Below are 19,519 nucleotides of genomic sequence, written 5' to 3'. Positions count from 1 at the left end.
GGGGGGGGGGGGGGGGGGGGGGGGGGGGGGGGGGGGGGGGGGGGGGGGGGGGGGGGGGGGGGGGGGGGGGGGGGGGGGTCCAGAGGCAGTCAGGGGACAGACAGCGGGCGGATGGGGCACCGGTTCCAGGGGGCGAGAAGCAGGGTGAGTCGGATAGGGGCAGGGGCCGGGCCACGCCTGGCTGTTTGGGGAGGTACAGCCTCCCCTAACTGGCCCTCCATACAATTTCTGAAACCCAATGCGGCTCTCAGGCCAAAAAGTTTGCCCGCCCCGATCTAGGGTCCTCTAGTCCCATGCCAAATGCTACCTCTGCCTGGGGAGGTGTCTTCTGGTTTCTGTTCACAGTTGCCTAGAGTCAAGGACTTTGGCACTGATGTGCCAAACAACAGAGTGTTGCTGTACCTCTCTGCACCTCCCGGATTCTGTGTTTCCAGAGACACAGTGTCCTATCTGATAAGCTGGAGTTCAGTATGACCAGTTCATCACCTCAATATACTGGAGGCTTGGAGATCTTGGTTTCATTGCAGACAACAAATAAGGTAGTCTGGTGGGATTCTGAGCATTTTTTAAAGAAAAAAGTTATGCTTATAAGCTACGCTGCCTCAAATTCAAGATCCAACTGACAAAGGCAAGCAGAAACCAGTACTCCACCTGCTGTGCCTTTAGACAGTAATTCAGGGCAGGGACCTGAGATGTGCCAAACAAACCACTGTCCAGTTCCATGTACAGTGATATTATTATTATAAATATAGAACCTGTGCCCAATTAGGAGTTTAGATTGCTTACTCTCTGCCCTAGCAAATGCTGCCATTCTCTTCTATAAGTGAGAGAAATTGATGAGTCATTAAAACTCATAGCCCTGCAAATAAGCACCATGTTTCCAGGCATTAACTATGTAAGTACTTACTGATGTATCAAAAAGTCTGAGAACAGCTCTGTTTGCCCTGTGAGAAATAAGGTTCTCCTGTTACCCCCTAAATTTAAAGTCACTTGTCCAAGTCTTGTGAGTTGGTGATTACTCTCAGTTGTGAGACTTTATGACTGCATTCTATTTGACAGAGCTGTCTTTGGAACCTAACAGAACAACACTTTAGAACTATCTTGTAGAAACAACAAGGTTGTTCGTATGAAGGGCAGAGGACCAAACTATATTCCTAGGTACCATATATTGTTTTCCACAAGTTATAACTAGACATTCAGAGCCAATTTTGGAGAAGTACATGAGTACTTCTGAAATTCTGGTCCACAATGGATTTGAGTGGAGCAGCTCTTGAAGGTGCATAGACAAAAACTAAAATCAGAATGGTATTACTGAATATTGAACTACAGGAGTGACTACAACCATACTTTATGTAATGAGAGTCATGAATAGTACAAATGACAAGCTTCCCAGGGCCAGAGGACCTAGTATCTACTGTCTACTTCCTAGAACAGCAGTTTGCAGAATGTCAGGCATCACTTAAATTTTTTAAGGTAAGCTTAAGAGTTAAATTAAGCTTAGTTAAGCTTACATTGCCTGAAAAAAGTTATTATGAAATCACACTGTGTTGACCTGTCCAAGCTGGCTGGCCCTTTAAGAGAAGTTAGGCTCAGCTTGGCTTGGGACATAGCATTTAATCGCCAGCTCATCCTCATCTGGTGACTCAGTTACAACTAATGATCCCACCTATGAAAAGGTCAGGGAGAACTACATAAAGAGGGAAGAGAACTCACTGAGAGAAGAGTTTCCTCTGTCGGGGAAGTGCCTGGTGAAGGCAGGCTGGAGAGACAGGGAGCAATTAGGTTCCTCTGGGAGGCTCTGGAATAGGGCCTGTAAGAAGCAGAGAGGTCCTGGGGAAAACTGTTGGAGTCCTTGGGGAGGAAAGGCAGTGAGGAAACTTGCTTGGAAGAAGAGCCTCCCGGAGAAAAAAAAAAAAACATGGGAGGAAGTACTCAGCTAAAGGAGCAAAGAAGGAACTCTGCAGTCCCCAAGAAGAAGGGTGAAGAGCAGGGAACTTCAATGTAGCCCAAGAGCCCTGTTGTTGGTGTGGATTCTTTGGTTGGACTTTTGTTACTCCAGAAGGGGACACAACTTGAAAGAAGTGACCTAGCTGGAAGACAAGGCTATGGAAGGTGTAGCCAGGCAGGCCATTGCGTAGCCGAAGCAATGGACAGCAGGGGGCACTGGAGATGAAGACCCGAGTGATGGCAGGCTCTGACACCAGTGGGCGCTACAGTGGTAAATGAAACCACTTACATGACCCATTTGTGGATTAGGCTCGTCATACAAATTCCTCTCTTTCCATCCTGCTCTCCCCTTCTTCTCTTCCCCCTCCTCTCCCTCACCCCCCGTCATCTTTGGTATGCTTTACACATCAATCTATAAATACTAATTTTTTCTAGATAAGTTGCATAGCAATATGCAAATGAATAAACAGGCTAGTTTTTCTCCACTTCCTTTTCCCTTTCATTGCTAATGTAGATTTATGCAAGCCATAATATTTTACAAAGGACAGTAAGCAATTTCTTATCTGTATATAATATCCCTTTTGAAAAAGTCTAAGGTTTCCTTTCCGAGTGTATCCTTCTGTTGTGATTGGAGATTAATTTAACAGCTATCAGTTTCTCCTTCTTTCCAATATTAATAGAATGCTCATCATATTGAGGGATTCTTCCAGGGATTCTTTCACTTTTGTTCGTTGGCACCTGTGCATTTCTTCTTTCTTCCCCAAATCCCTCCTCCTGCCTGCCCCCTAGCTGAGCAGTACGAGAGTGTTGTTCCTAAACACTGCTCTTTCCCCACAACCCAGTAGGAACACAATAGTAAAGCTGTCCAGAATCATAGCTGTTTCACCCTGTTGCTAGAATTGTTGGACAATCACCGTATGCAGGTGCATGACAGGCACGATCCTGAGGTAGGAAGGGGCACGTAGAATTTAGGAGGTGAAAGATCAGAGGAGGTGATAAAAGGGTATATTCCAGACGCCTTTCTGAAAGAGGAAGGGAAGAGACTTACTGAGGGACATGGAAATAAAGGGAAATATCCAGAAGGTCAGGTCAGACGGGACTAGTGAAAGATGTTAGCAAAAATTTGTGTAAGGATTTTAACTACCTATCTAATACTTGTCTCTGGCAACTAAATAACTCAAACCTCCCCAAAAACAAGTTAAAGTCCTCCCTTATCTATAACAGGAGACTGCATGTGGACACTGTGTAAACATCCCCAGATGCAAAAACTGGGGTCACTGGTTAGTTTGGAAGACCACCATTTTATGCTATTTGCAAAGTAAAAGAAAATGTTATGCATTTCTCCTCACTCCCAATTTTACATGCTTCTAATGTAGACAAAGTTTTTGAGTATTTCTTAGCAATAAGTATTTTATGCATACCTGTTTGGAAGGTAGGATTTGCTCCTGGGTACATGTTGGGGGAATAGGCCGGGGCAGCTGCTGCATAGCCCATTGGGAAACCAGCTATGACAAAAGAGAACAATTCCAGGTTATTTTCTAGATAAGCAACACAATGTTTTCAGAGAATTTGTTGTGCATGACACTTTTTGACCAAAGATCAACAAAAGTTGCAATTTTTCGAAATTCATGTTACTACTAGTTGAGAAGAAAAGCTAAAAAGTGTAGTAAGCCACAGTTCCCATTTCTCAACCCTCCCAGCTCCCCGAACACACTTTCAGCAAAAGTCTGAATTAGCCAGCTCACTAGTAACTGCAGTCAGATTGCAAGCTTTAATATTAAATAATCCAAAAGAATATCAAACACTGAAATGCATTAAGACTACTGAACTCAGAGTGAGCCCTTTTCCTGGTGTAAAGACAAGATACAGAAGTGTGAGTGACTCATTTCCTGGATCATAGTTTCCCAAATTGGACAGTAAAAGCCAACTTTAACCCTCCAAAATATCTTGTTTTTATTTAACCTAGATTGGTTTCTGCTTTTAGATGTCAGTTATACTCCTATCGTTTCAACCACCCACAATGACACTCAGCAGTTACAATCTGTGATTCACTCTGGCAGAGTGGCAAAATGCAGTGTTGACACCTTGACACTGATATACACAATTACCATGGCTAAACCAATGTCAAGAAAGACTGGAACCAAGTTCTAAGGTGATAATAGCACGTAGTGAAAGACAATCAGGGTGGACTGATTTAAATAATAATTTAAATTGGTAATTTAAACCAGCAAGCAGGAAACCTTGATTTAAATCATCCATTTCAATAGTGTTTTGCATTTGTATTTTGTAGTTATTTTCCTTGGTTGGTAACTATTAAAACATGTTAACTTACAACTAAATACAGCCTTTTACGCTAAATTTGATGCTTCTTTTTGCTAACCAGGAGGATACCTATATCTATACACTTATTAAGCAGTAATTGCTTCAGTTACCTTTATTCAACATTCTTAATTTTTACATTTCTGATTACGTTAGAAAAGGATGCATTTCTTCTTTACTAGATAACTTTTTACTTGTGATTTGTGTCAAGCAACTAAATGCACAAAAAAAGCATTTTAAGCTTTTTATTAAATAAAACTAGCTTAAATGTGCTGGACACAAGAAAATATTATCAAAACATGGTTTTCCTTTCAAAAATGATTGAACAAAGAAATGTTAGCAGCAGCCAGTGAAGTGACTGTTTTCGGTCCCCATGTCCTTCAAGATTTTAGCAGCTTTCATCCTCTCACTTTGTTTTTATTCATAGATTGGAGAGGAAAAAAAGCTTTCTTGCTTTTTCAACTCCCAACTGGTTTCTTAACTTGAACCAGTCATTCAATTTGTTCCGTTCAATAAACTGGAAAGAAAATATTCTTTCTGCATCTGTAGTAGAGGGTACTGCTGGCAAAAACTTGTTTGTCACTTCAACAAGCTTTGTTTCCAGGTGTTTAGCCAGTGATTTCCATCAGTTCAGTGGTTTGACTGTCTTAAAAAATTGGCAGCAAACATTACTGCTTTTTTTTGTATTAGATAATAATTTTAGGCCTTGACATACGTTGTCAGTTTCAAACTTTCGAAAGTTTCTTTTAAATCTGATTTTTAAATGATTTTTGTTGTTATTTAAAAGAAAATATTTTTATCCATAGTGTCAACAATTGACTGAGGGTTACACTACTATGTTATTTCACTGACTTCAGGTGTTAATTAAAAAACAAATGCTTTAATTATAACTTGCCACCTAACACAACTATTTTTAAGGTTGTTTGAGCTTTTCCATCCTCTGTCCTTATTTTATAGGTTTCGCTCCACAGTAAGAGTTCCTGCTGAGCTAAAAACAAGACACTCCTAGAGGAAATTACTCCTGTGAAATGTAAACAAACAGCATAACATAAGTAGCAGATTAAACAACTTCTCCCCATAACCCACTAGTCTTTAAATCGAATGTTTTCATTCTTGACTACTCATTTGTTACTGTAATCCTGCCTAAGTACCCTTCTTAACAGTTTTAGTCCCAAAAAAACCTTTTTGCTATGTTTGGTATTTATGAAGATATCAGTGCATTTAGATAAAGTACAATGGAACACACAGACAGATATCTTCTGTGTGTGTGTTCCATTCTATGCATCCAAAGAAGTGAGCTGTAGCCCACAAAAGCTTATGCTGAAATAAATTTGTTAGTCTCTAAGATGCCACAAGTACTCCTGTTCTTTTTGCGGATACAGACTAACACAGCTGCTACTTTGAAACCTGTCTTTAGATAAAGTGTGCCTTCTGAAAACAGAGACCAGTTCAGCACCAAAACATCCTGCTAAATTCAGCAGTTCTGAAGAAAGAATCAGTGGTCTTATGAAAAAGGAGGCCAGAGATGTTTTAGTCATGCAGTGACTAAAAGTGTCTTATCTTTAATTAAACAAGTCCCAACCTTCATCATTTACTTAAAAGAGCATGTTTATACCCTTTAAACCTGAACTAGACAAGATATAGTAATTTAATTTAATCTGTAAATATACCATTTTACGGCATTAGATTTACATTTTATCAATTTAATTTATTAAATTGTTTAATTCCCTGAATGATTAATGAAATATGAAAAATCCATATTCATACAACACAAAGCTAAAAAAACCAATAAACAAAGCTTGGCAGTAAATATATATTCAAACACTAAAAAGAAAACATTAGTAAAAGTTCTGAGGTTAGTGTCCTGTTTAAAATTAAATGATAAAATTTACAGTTTAGGTTACTAACTAAATGTACTATAATCTACTAAAATCAATTAAATTTGCTACATCAGAGAGTCATCATGCTTTAATGGATTTACAGGGTGTATGTACTTTCTCTTATACAGTAAAGATTTTGCTTCAATTCCTTCTGGCTTCAGTTTAGCTAGCAGATGCAAAGAAAATACTCTATATTTGGACTAGTTCATTCACAGTTGAGAAACTGAGTTGAAAGAACAGCAACACTTGTTTTTCTCTTCCAATCTATGAACAAAGGCAAGTGGAAGTGGATGAGATCTACTAATTCTAAAAACGAAGTACAGCAGGGCCAGATTTTCCCTAGGTATTTAGGCACCTAAAGATGCATATAATACTAACTACCTGTTACCTTTTTCATCCATAGATCCCAAAGTGCTTTACAAAGGCTATCAGTATCATGGGGAAACTGATAAGAACTTCTAAAAATCACATTAAGCACCTAAGCATATCAGGAGCCTAAATAACTCCCACTGATTTGAATGGAAGTTCAGCCATCTCTTGCTCAGGTGCTTCTGAAAAATCCCACTATCCACCTATCTGCATCTTGAGGCACCTAAATACCTTTGAAAATCTGGCCCCTGATGATCAGAAACTATCAACTCACTAACTACAGTTAATATTTCCTTTGTTTAAATGAGTTTTAAACATGTGTTAACATTTTTCTTTATGTATCCAGCACATTTAAGGTAATTTTATTTAACAAAAGACATTTTAAAATATTGATTTTGTAAGTTAATTCCAATTTCCATCTCACGTAGCCTGACAAATTCTAAGTAAAAAAAAAAAAAAAAAAATCTAAAATACGTAATTCACCATTTTCTAATAGAATAAACATACAAACTAGACTCTGAATAAACTTATGATTAGCCATAGAATTGCTTAAACACGTGTGTGTGGGTATCTTGTATGCTCCTAGTTAGCAAAATGTACCAAATTTAGTATTGTAAAGACTACATTTGGTTGCAAATATGTTTTTATGGTTATACTAACCAAAAAATAAAACTTTTCTCAGGAAAATAATGAAGTACAAATGCAAAACACAAATTTAAAATCAATTATTTAAATGTTTGCTGCTTGCTGATTTAAATCATGACGAAAATCATGCACTCTGGATGGAAAGCAAATTAACTAGCATCAATTAATGTAGGCAATATAATAACCAATGAAAATGATGGCAAAGGTTTTCAAAGACTGTTTCTATAGCCATTCAGCTCTGCACTATTCTGTACAGCAACTGCTGAACTATTATTTTAAGTTATTTCAATAACCTTAAGTCTTACTAGCCACATGAACTTTGTTATCGTGAGGGCTGGCAATTTCCCTTGGAAAAACTAGTTTAGGATAGGGTGCTGGTAAATACTAGCTTAAACCTGGTTCAAAGAGAGAGACTGGGAAAAACTTACATTATTTTTTACAATTGAGCTTGCAATTGTAAAATGCAGTAAATCTGTAGGCCCAATGATTACAACAGTACCTCAGTGCAAGAAAGATATGTAAATTAAAAGAGATTCAGAGAAGAGCAACAAAATTAGGGTATTGGAAGAATTTAATTATGAGAAGATTAATTATTTTTATGCATAATTTGGCTAAGCAGGGACACAAATATCTATAAATATTTGAAGGGTGTGAACACAAATAATGAATTTAGTATGACTGAACAGCATATAAACAAACAGGATGAAACTAAAACAAGCTCCCAACAGTAACACTTGTTAAATTGGAGAACAGTTTTCAATGGAAGTTATAAATCCTATCACTTCAATCATTTAAAAGCAGAATGGACAAAGCAACAAAAAAATCATGTATAGAGCAATTCCTGCCCTAAAAGGTCTATACTTCTCATATCTATAGTTATTTAATAGAATAATTATTTGAAATACTTCATGGCAGAAAAAACATTTATATATTTCTTCACTTCATACACTCTCACTGAACTCTGGATAGGCTTAACTAATGGTCTTATGTTACTTCTGAACTCCTGGAGGCGTCAGAAGCCAGGCCTACTCAAACTAAACACTGAGTTGTGAAAAAGGAGGCGGGCTTGGGGATGAGAAACAAAGAAAACCTCAGAACAGGAGTGGGAAAAAAAAATAAGGGAAATGCACAGAACCCTATAGTTTTGGCATCACTAAAAATATTATTTAAAAATCTTTGGCACTGGCACTCTGTCTCAATTTTTGTATTGTATTTGTGGCACACGACTGCCAATGCCTAAGAAACAAAAATTGTAGGATATAAAAGGAAATTTTCAGCCAACAATGGGCCAATAGTAGACCCAATTGTTTCCCTTCAGGCCATTAATTTTAAATTTAGTTACAGCCCCTAAGGTAACTTTTTTCCAGACTAGTTTAAGGAACACAAAATACACCTCTACCCCGATATAACACGAATTCGGTTATAACACAGTAAAGCAGCGCTCTCGGGGGGGCGGGGCTGTGAACTCCAGTAGGTCAAAGCAACTTCGATATAACGCGGTTTCACCTATAATGCGGTAAGATTTTTTGGCTCCCGAGGACAGCGTTATATCGGGGTAGAGGTGTACAACACAAAATCAAGGCACTTAAGTGCCCCATCTAGTCTTGATGTGATCGGCGTAATCTATATGAGGGCTGAAGATCAATCAAGGTGATCTATTCTTGAATTATAAACTTGGTGAGTGAAAGTTATCAGAAGGTATGGAAACATTCACAAGTGAGTCACCTGAATGTCTACACTGACAGGGTTATAATGAACAACCCACAGGCATCCCTTTGAAAGAAAACTTAAGATAGAAATTCAGTTGTTTACCTGGATAACCAATTCCTTTGGCATTTGCATAGGGAACCCCAGAAGATCCAGGGCTATAAACAGGATTCATGATTTCAATAACTGAAAAGGAAACAAGAACATAATCAGATCTACTTAGCCAACCATATGGAGTCCCTAGAATCCTTGACGTTTAAATGCAATTGGTGGGAAGGAAAGTGCACAATTCTACCACCCATCCCAGCCATCCACATTTTAAACTGCAGCTAGAGAAACACACTTGTGCTGCTCCTGTATAAAAGTTTCTAAGAATGTTTTTTTCCCTGAGTCCACTAACGGAGTGGTTACTAATGGGCAAAGTATTTCCCCACTGGTCGAGCGTATTCTTTTCAAATTGTACCCATATCCCCTGCTCTCCAAGCGAATATAAAACCACCAAACTGTCTCAAACTAGCATTCACTACCATCAAAACACTGCTTCAGCTTTCCACTCACCTTGCCTTCTCCATTTATGTGCACCTCCATCTCAATCTTGACTTTCTTCCTCCTTTCTCTCTCTTCCTTTACTGTAAGATTATGTCTGTGATACTCTAACAGTTATACTCTGCTAGTGCTTCTCTTGGCAGTGTGGAGTAAGGGCTATAAAATAAATGAATCTCTCTGGCATGGGATTCTAATCTCTCAAATTTAAATTCCTGAAGCATCAATAGCCTAAGAAATAAATAAAATAGCTAGGAAAAAAAAAGGTTCTACACTAAATGGCTCAGAATTAGTATGAAAACAGCACCACAATTCATATGTTCAAGTTTAGTCTACATCAATACTATAAGTGCCCAAATCTCAAAAGTTGCCATAATTAGCAAAAAAAAAGCAAAAAGCTTAACAGGTACAGAAGCTAAACCATGCTCCCACTTCTAGAGCGGATATTGTACGTCAAGGTTGAGGTATTAGCAAGACTGCAAAGAAGCTTCACTAATTTTTCTATTCACAAGGGATTCCAGTCCCAAATGGTCAGTTTGGCACATTCTAAAGATAAAATTCTCTTTATTAGAGATTTTTAGAAACAAGATTGTGTGTTAAGTTAATTGTACTGCTTTTAATTTTTAAAAAATTGAGTTTCTTCAAGTATGACACATTAAAACAGAGGACTGGGATAAATATGTTTGCAGGTATGTCTCCTCTTTTCTGTCCATTAGTGCCAATCCTGCACTTAAAATAATATCTGGTAGCAAAACATGCATGCTACCAGAACTAGCCATTCCATTATCCTTGAGTCCCTCCCTCTCTCTATTGCTTGACCTGTAAATGTTATATGAAGGGACACTCTACTAGTTTAGGCCCAAAACTGTCACACAACTTTTGAGTATAGAAAATGTATGAACCTAAATAAAGGGCTTCAGTAACTAAAACATTACCTACATGTAGCAAGGTGATTACCCACTCCTACCCTGAGGGGTTTAAAGACAGCCCTGAGGGAGGGCTGTTGGAAGGGAAAAAGCTGCTAGGCTGATTGGGGAAGTAGCCGCAGCTGGGCCATGCCCCAATCAGGCCTCAGCTGGCCCTATATAAGAGGCTGGGAGCCAGGAGCTCAGCAGTCTTTCTCGGTTTATAGAGGAAGAGGGTTCTGGCTGCAGGGAGCTAGAGGCAGGGTACCTGAGCAGGGCTGGGGACCTCCAGCCTGGAAAGCCCCAGGCTGCAGCTTAGCAAGAGGCAAATAGGTACTGGGGGTTGCAGAGGGCAGCCCAGGGGTAGGCAAAGGCAGCAGGTCCAAACCCAACCTTGCCGATGCTGAATAGCTTATACTGCAGTCTGCCCCAGGGATCAGGGGCTAGTTGGTGACTGGCAATGACCTTATTCTGAGGTGAGGTGGGGCTAGTGGGTGGGGGTTCCCTGGGGAGGGGAGACCCAAAGAGAAGGGGGCACTGGGGTCCTGGGAGGGACACTGGGCCAGTGGCAAGGCAGATCACTAGTCTGCAGGGGGTGCTCTGGAGCTGAGATGAGCTAATTCCCATAGATGACCAGCAGGAGGTGGTGCAGGGGTGAGTCCAACTCCTTACACTGCAGCATTGGAGACTTACTGTTATACTACTGTAAGGGAGTTAAAGTTAAACTGGCCAGTGTAACTTCACTAGCTAACATGAATGAGTGGAAGCAATCAAACAGTAGAAAGAGCAAAAAAACAAGTCAGCCAGATTTTTAAGATGAGTAAAGAGTATAGTTCTTTATCAAAATATTGTTTCTAGAACAGTGGTCTCCAAAGTTGGGTGTGCAAGAGGATCCTTGGGGGTGGATGGCAGGAGGAGGTGCGTGTTTTGTTTTTTGGAGCTTTGGCAATTTGGGCAGGAGTCAGAATGGCTTTTTTTTTTGCTTCAGCAAAAATGGTAGAGCTGGCACGGCAGGGGGTGCGTGCTCAATTTTTTTTTTTACTGATAGGGGTGCGCAATCAAAAAAGTTTGGAGACCATTGTTCTAGAACACAGAACCATAAGCAAAGAAGCCCCTGGAACTTGTGCAAATAGAAATTTACTATGCTTTCTGCAAAACCATCTGCTGTACCATTTTTAATAGAAAATCCAAAATACCACAGAAAATGGTATTCTACAAACTCAACTATTTTATCTAATAGCAATACAAACATTACTTTAAAAAAAAAAAAAAAAAAAAAAACAGGCAAACCTCCAGCACAGAAAAATCAAATCACTTAGGATACTGGAAAAAGTCCATTTAAAAGTTAAATGACATTAACCCACAATTTACATTGCCTAATATTAAGGAACATTACCTGCAGCCGCATTTACTACCTGCCAAACTGTAAAGGAACAATTTGACCTAATTCCCATTAGCAACAACATTCTTCTACACTACTTCCTGACTCATCCACTCCTCCATGTACAAAGCTGTGGGATATTTTCCTTACAATCACAGTAAGGTTTAAGGATTAATATTTCACTAACCTGTGCCATTTTACTTTGTCTTTCTCACTCTTTTCTGAATCAATTAACTTTCATCCACTTACACATCAGCACATCTTTCATGTTGTATGTTACCTTCCTATTTCCATCTTTGTCCACCTTTTAATGTTTTAAAGCATTCTGCCTTTTTAGACCTTAAAAAAAAACATGAGATCCCAGCTTTCCTTTAGTCCTGGTATTTCCAAATCATGGAGTGAATGCCCTGGGAGATGGCCACGCCTCTGTGTTCACACCTGCAGGGCTATCACAAATCCCTCCCTCTCTCTGGTGCCCTCAGCCTTGTGACCTCCTCTTTCAAAGTGCAGCTCTCCACAATCTCTATAGTAACTGGGAGGCAACAGTTCTAAGTAACATGGGAGACTTCTGGGGAAGGGAAGAAGCAGTAAGAGTATTCAATGGAAGGGTGAGGGAATAGCAAAAAAACAAAACCTGCATTGTCATAAATAAGCAATAGAGCTGAAGAATATGCAACCTGGGAAAAGATGAAAAAACAAACCCAGAAAAGAGAATTCTAGAGAAACTGGACAAAAACAGGCGAGACAGCAGCTCCAGCAGGGCATTACATCAACTGAAATGCAGAGTAAGGAGCCAGCACAAAGGAGACTCCAGACAAGTAAGGTAAGGAACCACGGCCTTAAACTGCATCACACAGCCTCTTTGTGGGAAGTACAGAGCTGTTATTAATACTATGTCAATTCTTCCATTTCAGAGGCATCCATACTTGGAAAGTTTGTACACATGTATATGAACCAATGTAGACCCGTTTGTGCTAACAACAAAGGAAGCTGCAGTTGGACACAGCAGGTGTGTACACAATTGTGGTGTTTAACCAGCAGCTTCCACCACTGGATGGAGCTATACCAGTATAGAAAAATGCTTACAAATTTTCCAAGCATGGACTGAGCCTTAGACACCACTCAACTCAGTGAAAAACAATCCTTTCCACATCTTCAGTGAAGGACCCAACTTGTTTGTGTGCTAGAAATCACGCAGTCTCCTCCTGGGTGTTGCAAACCCCCAGCCTTTTCTATATTGCTAGTCATTTTCAGTTTATATTCAAGTTTCAGAGTAACAGCCGTGTTAGTCTGTATCCGCAAAAAGAAGAACAGGAGTACTTGTGGCACCTTAGAGACTAACAAATTTATTAGAGCATAAGCTTTGCATCCGAAGAAGTGGGCTGTAGTCCACGAAAGCTTATGCTCTAATAAATTTGTTAGTCTCTAAGGTGCCACAAGTACTCCTGGTCTTCTTTTTAGTTTATATTCAGTCATTTTATATGTAGATTATTCTGAAGTATGCTTGGAAATGTTTAATGGGGAAAAATTTATTCCCCCCACCCCTTTTTTTTTTGCTCAAGTTTGCCAAATCTCACCTTTGGGCAGAGTCCGACATTCAGAAAACTTCATTCCTCTTCTTCTCCCCTCTTCCCCCCTCCTTTCTTTTTTTTAAAACAATCCCTCTCCCTCCATTTATTTTTAAGTGACTTCCCAAAATTGCACAGGAAATCTGTGACACAGGTGAGAATAGCACCCACATCTGACTTCTAGTCTCATGCCTTAGCCACAAGTCGGGCAGGAAGAGAAGTGAGCTCTGAACTCAGGATTTTGCAAATCCGTAAATGAATTCCTTTTCAAATATGTTAAATCAGTCTTCTCATTTGTAATTTTCTTAATAATAGTTCTACATTTTTTTAAGGTTGAACACAAACTATCATCATCTAAAGTCTCTATTTACACTCGTATCTGAGAACACAAAACATTATGATTATACATTACAGGAAATTTTAAAATTACAGGAAGCCATTTAAATATGCAGATTTACCCCATCAGTTAAGGCAAGTTGTGGTACAAACTGACAGGCAATGCCAAGAACCTGAGGTAACAAGCATCATTTGTAATTTATTTACATTATGTATTTATACCTCTGGAAAGGTATAATGCTAAAGAGCTGGAGGATATTTTTCCTCTTTGAGAAGAATGGCAATGAATTTCTATATATAAGAAAAATGTTAATCTACTCACTTAGTACTTCTTCATGTAGAATTTCCATTAGTTACATTAGAAGCAAAGTCTTCTCAGACCAGCCCAGTGGTACACTGATCACATACAGAATCAGAGTTTAAGAGGACTTTTTTTTTTTTGTGCCTCATGAGATAATTGAGGAGATGTTATATAATTTGTGAGAAAGTACAGGTAACTGAGCCTCCAGTTCCTTGATAATCAGAGTCCTACAAAAAAATAAACTACCCTCTCTGCTGATTTTGGGCACTTAACAGATTTTCAGATGGAAGGGAAAAAATGAATACTTAAAGAACAAAACCACTTCAATATATATATGTATACTTAAGATAATATTTCTTCTTTTTGGTACGTTATTAGCCTACATGGGTGCTTTCCTAACATTAGTTTTTCACTTTATTCTGCACACCTTTTAGAAATGAGAGGCAACTGTCATGAGTTCCCCACAAAGATGGAACCTAAAAAAGCATTTCTAATTCTTCCTATCTTTCAACCTGGAAGTTGAAATACATAATTAATGCCACAAAATGCAAAGGTTGGGAAGCTGTGTTTTATGACACTTCCAATTAGAAGTCTCACTATGAAATTGTATTAATTCAGACAAAATCTAGTCAAATTAGATAACATATGCTAATAGTAAGCATCTTAAATTGATTGTAAAATACATATTAAAGTGCAGTTCTACTATTGATCTCTGAAGCAACAGCACATTACTAAAGGGAAACAATTTCTCAGAATAATAAAAAAAATTTCAGCAGAACGTTGTGATGTGTTTCAAACACTGCAGGGGAATGTCTAATTAAAGCACAATTCATATTAGATTTTTTAAATCACAGAATCCTTTCTAGGGTTGTAGATTTGATCAAAACTTTTTTTTTAAATAATTAAAACAAAATTAGTAAAGCCTATTGAACATGGTACTGTTTTGATAAGCTGCACACTCAGCTACTGCAAGCAGATTCTTCAGCATGCACTGGAAATATTTACTGTGACTATTATTTACATAATTTTGCTGACTCTGACCACCTGGTAGCATGCAAATGTCATTTTCATAAACGTCTTGGCAAGACTGTCATTTAGCCTACATCAGTACAGGACTAACAATATGTTGCAGGACAGCTTAAAACATACCCTCTTCTCTGACTTTATTCTAGGGCAGTAACTTTCTTTGGGGGCAGGGAGAAAAATGAGGGGCAAAATTAAAAGTAGACTTGGTCAAAGAAAGGAACATGGCTGACAACCACTGGATGCCTTGCCCATCACTTGGCCGCTAGCGTCCTCAAGGACGAGCCATTTTTGACACCTGTTACAGAAAGTGCCCAGGAGCCTCCTCTGCCTGTGGATCGTGCTTGATGGCTGCTGGAAGCGGCCTGCCTCTTTGCTAGCGCCCGAAGGGTTTTCAACCGCAGGGGAGGTGGCTGGGGCCGGCAGTCACCAGGGGTCCAATCGGCGCTGGATGCTCGGGCGGCGGCCGCTCCGAGGGGCAGTGCCAGCTACGTTCCGGGCTGCGGTATCGCCGCCGGGCTCACGGAGCCGGGGAAGCGCCAGAGCCGTGCGGGGACGGCGCCGCGGGGCGCAGCCACTCCGGCTCGGGGCCTCCCCGCCTGAAGGGCAGAGCGCCCGGCCTCCCAGAGCTCGGCGGCGGGCGCTGGAGGAGGCCCCCGCGCAGCCGGGCCGGAGTCCCGCCGCTGTCACCCCCGCCAGTAGGACGGGGGGGAGCGCAGGGGCCGGCCGCAGCGCGGGCGGGGGGGGGGCGCACCCGGGTGCACGGAGGTAAATAAACCCCGGGCCGGAGACGATCCCCCCTTCCCGGGCATCGGATCCGCCGGGGCCCCCCAGGCTGTGCGCTTCCCGCAGCCCAGCGGCAGGCCGCGGGGAGGCAGCGGCTCCGGCCCCATTCTACACCGGGGGCGGGAGGAGTCCGGAAGCCGGCGCCATCCGCAGTCCCGCACTCACCGGGCTGCGGCGCTTCGTGGTGGCGGCCCCGGCTCTGGCTCTGTCGCTCGGTGTCTGCTGCGGCCGGGGGAGGGGGCGGAGCCTCGCAGTCGGAGGGGGCGGGAGCTAGAGCGGCGGCTGGGGCCTGCGCCTCCTGCTGCTGTGTGTCCCGGCGGCGCCTTCCCGTCCCTCTCCGGAGAGCTGCGCAGCAACTGAGCAGCCGCACGTCACTTCCGCACGGGGGGAGGGGACCTCTCGGCCCTGAAGTTACAAGGGAAGGAAAAGGAGGGTCACGTGCAAGGAAGCTTCTGAGGCGGCCCTGGCACGTGACCAGGGAGACCCCCCCCTCCCCCAAGTAAAATCACAGACATTGGGGCTGGAGTGATTATCACCTTTGAACGGCAAAAAAGCCAGCCACCCCCACCCCAGACAAGCCTAGGGCAACCCCAACCACAAGGCAACTCCACAATCCGCCCTCCCCGACAGCCACTTGTAGTAGCTAGAGCAATAACACAGATGTCAGATCAATAACATGGTTTTCTGATCTTGGCCATCTTTCTCGAGATTATTTTTCCCCAAACTGCATTGATTGGATATATTCAGTACATGCCTGAATGTGAACACTTTGGCACTTCATACATAAAGACAATCCATTGGGTCTGTTTCTTGAATTTGTATATGCTGTTTCCAGCCATTTCTTATTTTTAGCAGCAACATCGTAGCATCTTTAGCTGGACATCGAAATGTTTAACATTTCATATCCAGTGTATGGTGATAATAATGAAAAGTTTTTAGACCTACATTTAAAAAAAAGTGGCAGATTAAATTAATTTTCTGGCAACTGGCAAATCCATAAAAAGAACATAAAAACGGCCATACTGGGTCAGACCAAAGGTCCATCTAGGCCAGTATCCTCTCTTCTGACAGTGGCCAATGCCCCGTGCACCAGAGGGTATGAACAGAACAGGTAATCATCAAGTGATCTATCCCCTGTCACCCATTCCCAGCTTCTGGCAAATAGAGGCTAGGGATGCCTATCCTTGCTAATAGCCATTGATTGATCTATCCTCCATGAATTTATCTAGTTCTTTTTTGAACCCTGTTATAGTCTTGGCCTTCACAATATCCTCTAGCAACGAGTTCCACAGGTTGATTGTGCATTGTGTGAAAAAATACTTCCTTTTGTTTATTTTAAACCTGCTGCCTATTAATTTCATTTGGTGGCCCTAGTTCTTGTGTTATGAGAAGGAGTAAATAACACTTCCTTATTTACTTTCTCCACACCAGTCATGATTTTATAGACCTCTTTCATATCTCCCCTTAGTCATCTTTTTTCCAAGCTGAAAAGTCCCAGTCTTATTAATCTCTTGTCATATGGCAGCTGTTCCATACCCCTAATCATTCTTGTTGCCCTTTTCTGAACATTTTTCAATTCCAATATATCTTTTTTGAGATGGGGCTACTACATCTGCACGCACTATTCAAGATGCGGGTGTACCATGGATTTCTATAGAGGTAATATGATATTTTCTGTCTTATTATCTATCCCTTTCTTAATGATGCCCAACATTCTGTTTGCTTTTTTGACTGCCGCTGCACATTGAGTGGATGTTTTCAGAGAACTATCCACAATGACTCCAAGATCTCTTTCTTGAGTGGTAACAGCTAATTTAGACCCCATCGTTTTATATGTATAGTTGGGATTATGTTTTCTAATGTGCATTATTTTGCATTTATCAACATTGAATTTCATCTGCCATTTTGTTGCCCAGTCACCCAGTTTTGAGAGATCCTTTTGTAGCGCTTCACAGTCTCTCTAGGACTTAACTATCTTGAGTAGTTTTGTATCATCTGCAAATTTTGCCACCTCACTGTTTACCCCATTTTCCAGATCATTTCTGAATATGTTTAATAGGACTGGACCCAGTACAGACCCTCAGGGAACACCACTATTTCCCTCTCTCCGTTCTGAAAACTGACCATTTATTCCTACCCTTTGTTTCCTATCTTTTAACTTTTAACCAGTTATCAATCCATGAAAGGACCTTCCCTCTTATCCCATGACTACTTACTTTGCTTAAGAGCCTTTGGTGAGGGACCTTGTCAAAGGCTTTCTGAAAATCTAAATATATTATATCCACTGGATCCCCTTGTCCACATGCTTGTTGACCCCCTCAAAGAATTCTAGTAGATTGGTGAGGAGTAATTTCCCTTTACAATAACCATGTTGATTATTCCCCAACAAATTATGATCATCTATGTGTCTAACAATTTCGTTCTTTACTATAGTTTCAAAAACTGGCCAGACCGCTCAAATTCTGGCCAGGAGGTAACCCTTGCTGGAAGGGGCCTGGAGAGGTCAGCTAGTCCAGCCCCTGTGCTGAGACACGACCCCCACCCCCCAGTCCACCCCAATGCGGTTTCCACAGGGTTCAGGAACAATTTTTATAGTGTGTGGGGGGGTGATAATAATGGAAACCATCTATTTGGTGTTTGTTATTATTCAAGCTAAGGGGTACGACAGCACCCCTAGTTCCAGCACCACTGAGTGTCCAATCTCTGCTTCAAAGCCTCCAGTGGTGCGGGCTCCATGACCTCCCTTGGAAGCCTGGTCCAGTGCTTGTAACTATCCTTAGAGTTAGAGACTTTTCCCTAATATCTAACCTAAATCTCCCTTGCTGCAGATTATACCTATTACTTCCTGTCCTACCTTCAGTGGACGTGGAGAATAATTGAGCCCAGTCCTCTTTATAACAGTCCTTAACATAATGGAAGGTTGTTATTAGGTCCCCTTCAGTCGTCTTTTCTCAAGACTAAATAAGCCCTGTTTTTGTAACCTTACCTCATGGGTCAGGTTTGCTAAACTTTTTATCATTTTTATTGCTCTCCTCTAGACTCTCTCCAATTTGTCCACCTCTTTCTGAAATTGTAGCTCCTAGGACTGGACACAGTACTCCAGTTGGGGCCCCACCAGTGCCACGTAGACAACTATCTCCTGTGTCTTACATAAGATACTTCTGGTAATACACCCCAGAATCATATAAGCCTCTTTTGCAGCTGCATCACATTGACAACTCCTATTCAGTTTGTGGCCCACAAAACCCCCCAGATTCTTCTCATCAGTACCACCACCTAGCCAGTTATTCCCCATATTGCAGTTGTGCATTTGATTTTTCCTTCCTAAGTGAAGTACTATGCACTTGTCTTTACTGAATTTCATTTATTGAATTCAGACCAATTTTCCGATTTGTCAAGGTCATTTTGTATTTTAAACCAGTCCTCCAAAGTGCTTGTAACCTTTCCTAGCTTGAACAACGAGGAGTCCGGTGGCACCTTAAAGACTAACAGATTTATTTGGGCATACGCTTTCGTGGGTAAAAAACCCACTTCTTCAGATGCATGGAGTTCAGATGAAGAAGTGGGTTTTTACCCATGAAAGCTTATGCCCAAATAAAACTGTTAGTCTTTAAGGTGCCACCAGACTCCTCATTGTTTTTGTGGCTACAGACTAACATGGCTACCCCCTGATACTTGCTTTCCAGCTTGGTGTCATTTTATAAGCGTACTCTCTACTCTATTATCCAAGTCATTAATGAAAATATTGAACAGTACCAGATCCATGTCTGATCCTGCAGGACACCACTACATACGCCCTCCCAATTAAC

At 41.1% G+C, this 19,519-nt stretch overlaps 1 protein-coding gene across 3 annotated transcripts in view; it reads right to left on the bottom strand.

The window, feature by feature from the left end:
- Positions 1–16,076, bottom strand: part of FAM168B (family with sequence similarity 168 member B) — a 32,244-nt gene extending 16,168 nt beyond the window's left edge. The window contains exons 1-4 of one of the 3 annotated variants that reach the window (XM_034780821.1): positions 15,876–16,076; positions 8,973–9,053; positions 3,369–3,452; positions 2,862–2,969 (exon numbers count right to left, since the gene is read on the bottom strand). In XM_034780821.1, coding sequence (XP_034636712.1) covers positions 2,862–2,969; positions 3,369–3,452; positions 8,973–9,042 — 262 coding nt within the window. In that variant the 5' untranslated portion in view covers positions 9,043–9,053; positions 15,876–16,076. Of the gene's footprint in view, positions 1–2,861; positions 2,970–3,368; positions 3,453–8,972; positions 9,054–9,425; positions 10,460–15,875 lie in introns of those variants that run through there. The other 2 variants (XM_034780822.1, XM_034780823.1) reach the window with 2 other exon arrangements.
- Positions 16,077–19,519: the final 3,443 nt, after the last annotated feature.

Source organism: Trachemys scripta, chromosome 9 (assembly GCF_013100865.1).
Source record: "Trachemys scripta elegans isolate TJP31775 chromosome 9, CAS_Tse_1.0, whole genome shotgun sequence".
NCBI lineage: Eukaryota > Metazoa > Chordata > Testudines > Emydidae > Trachemys > Trachemys scripta.
The sequence above is the reverse complement of the archived record's forward strand: the minus strand, read 5'-3'. Positions and strand labels throughout refer to the sequence as shown.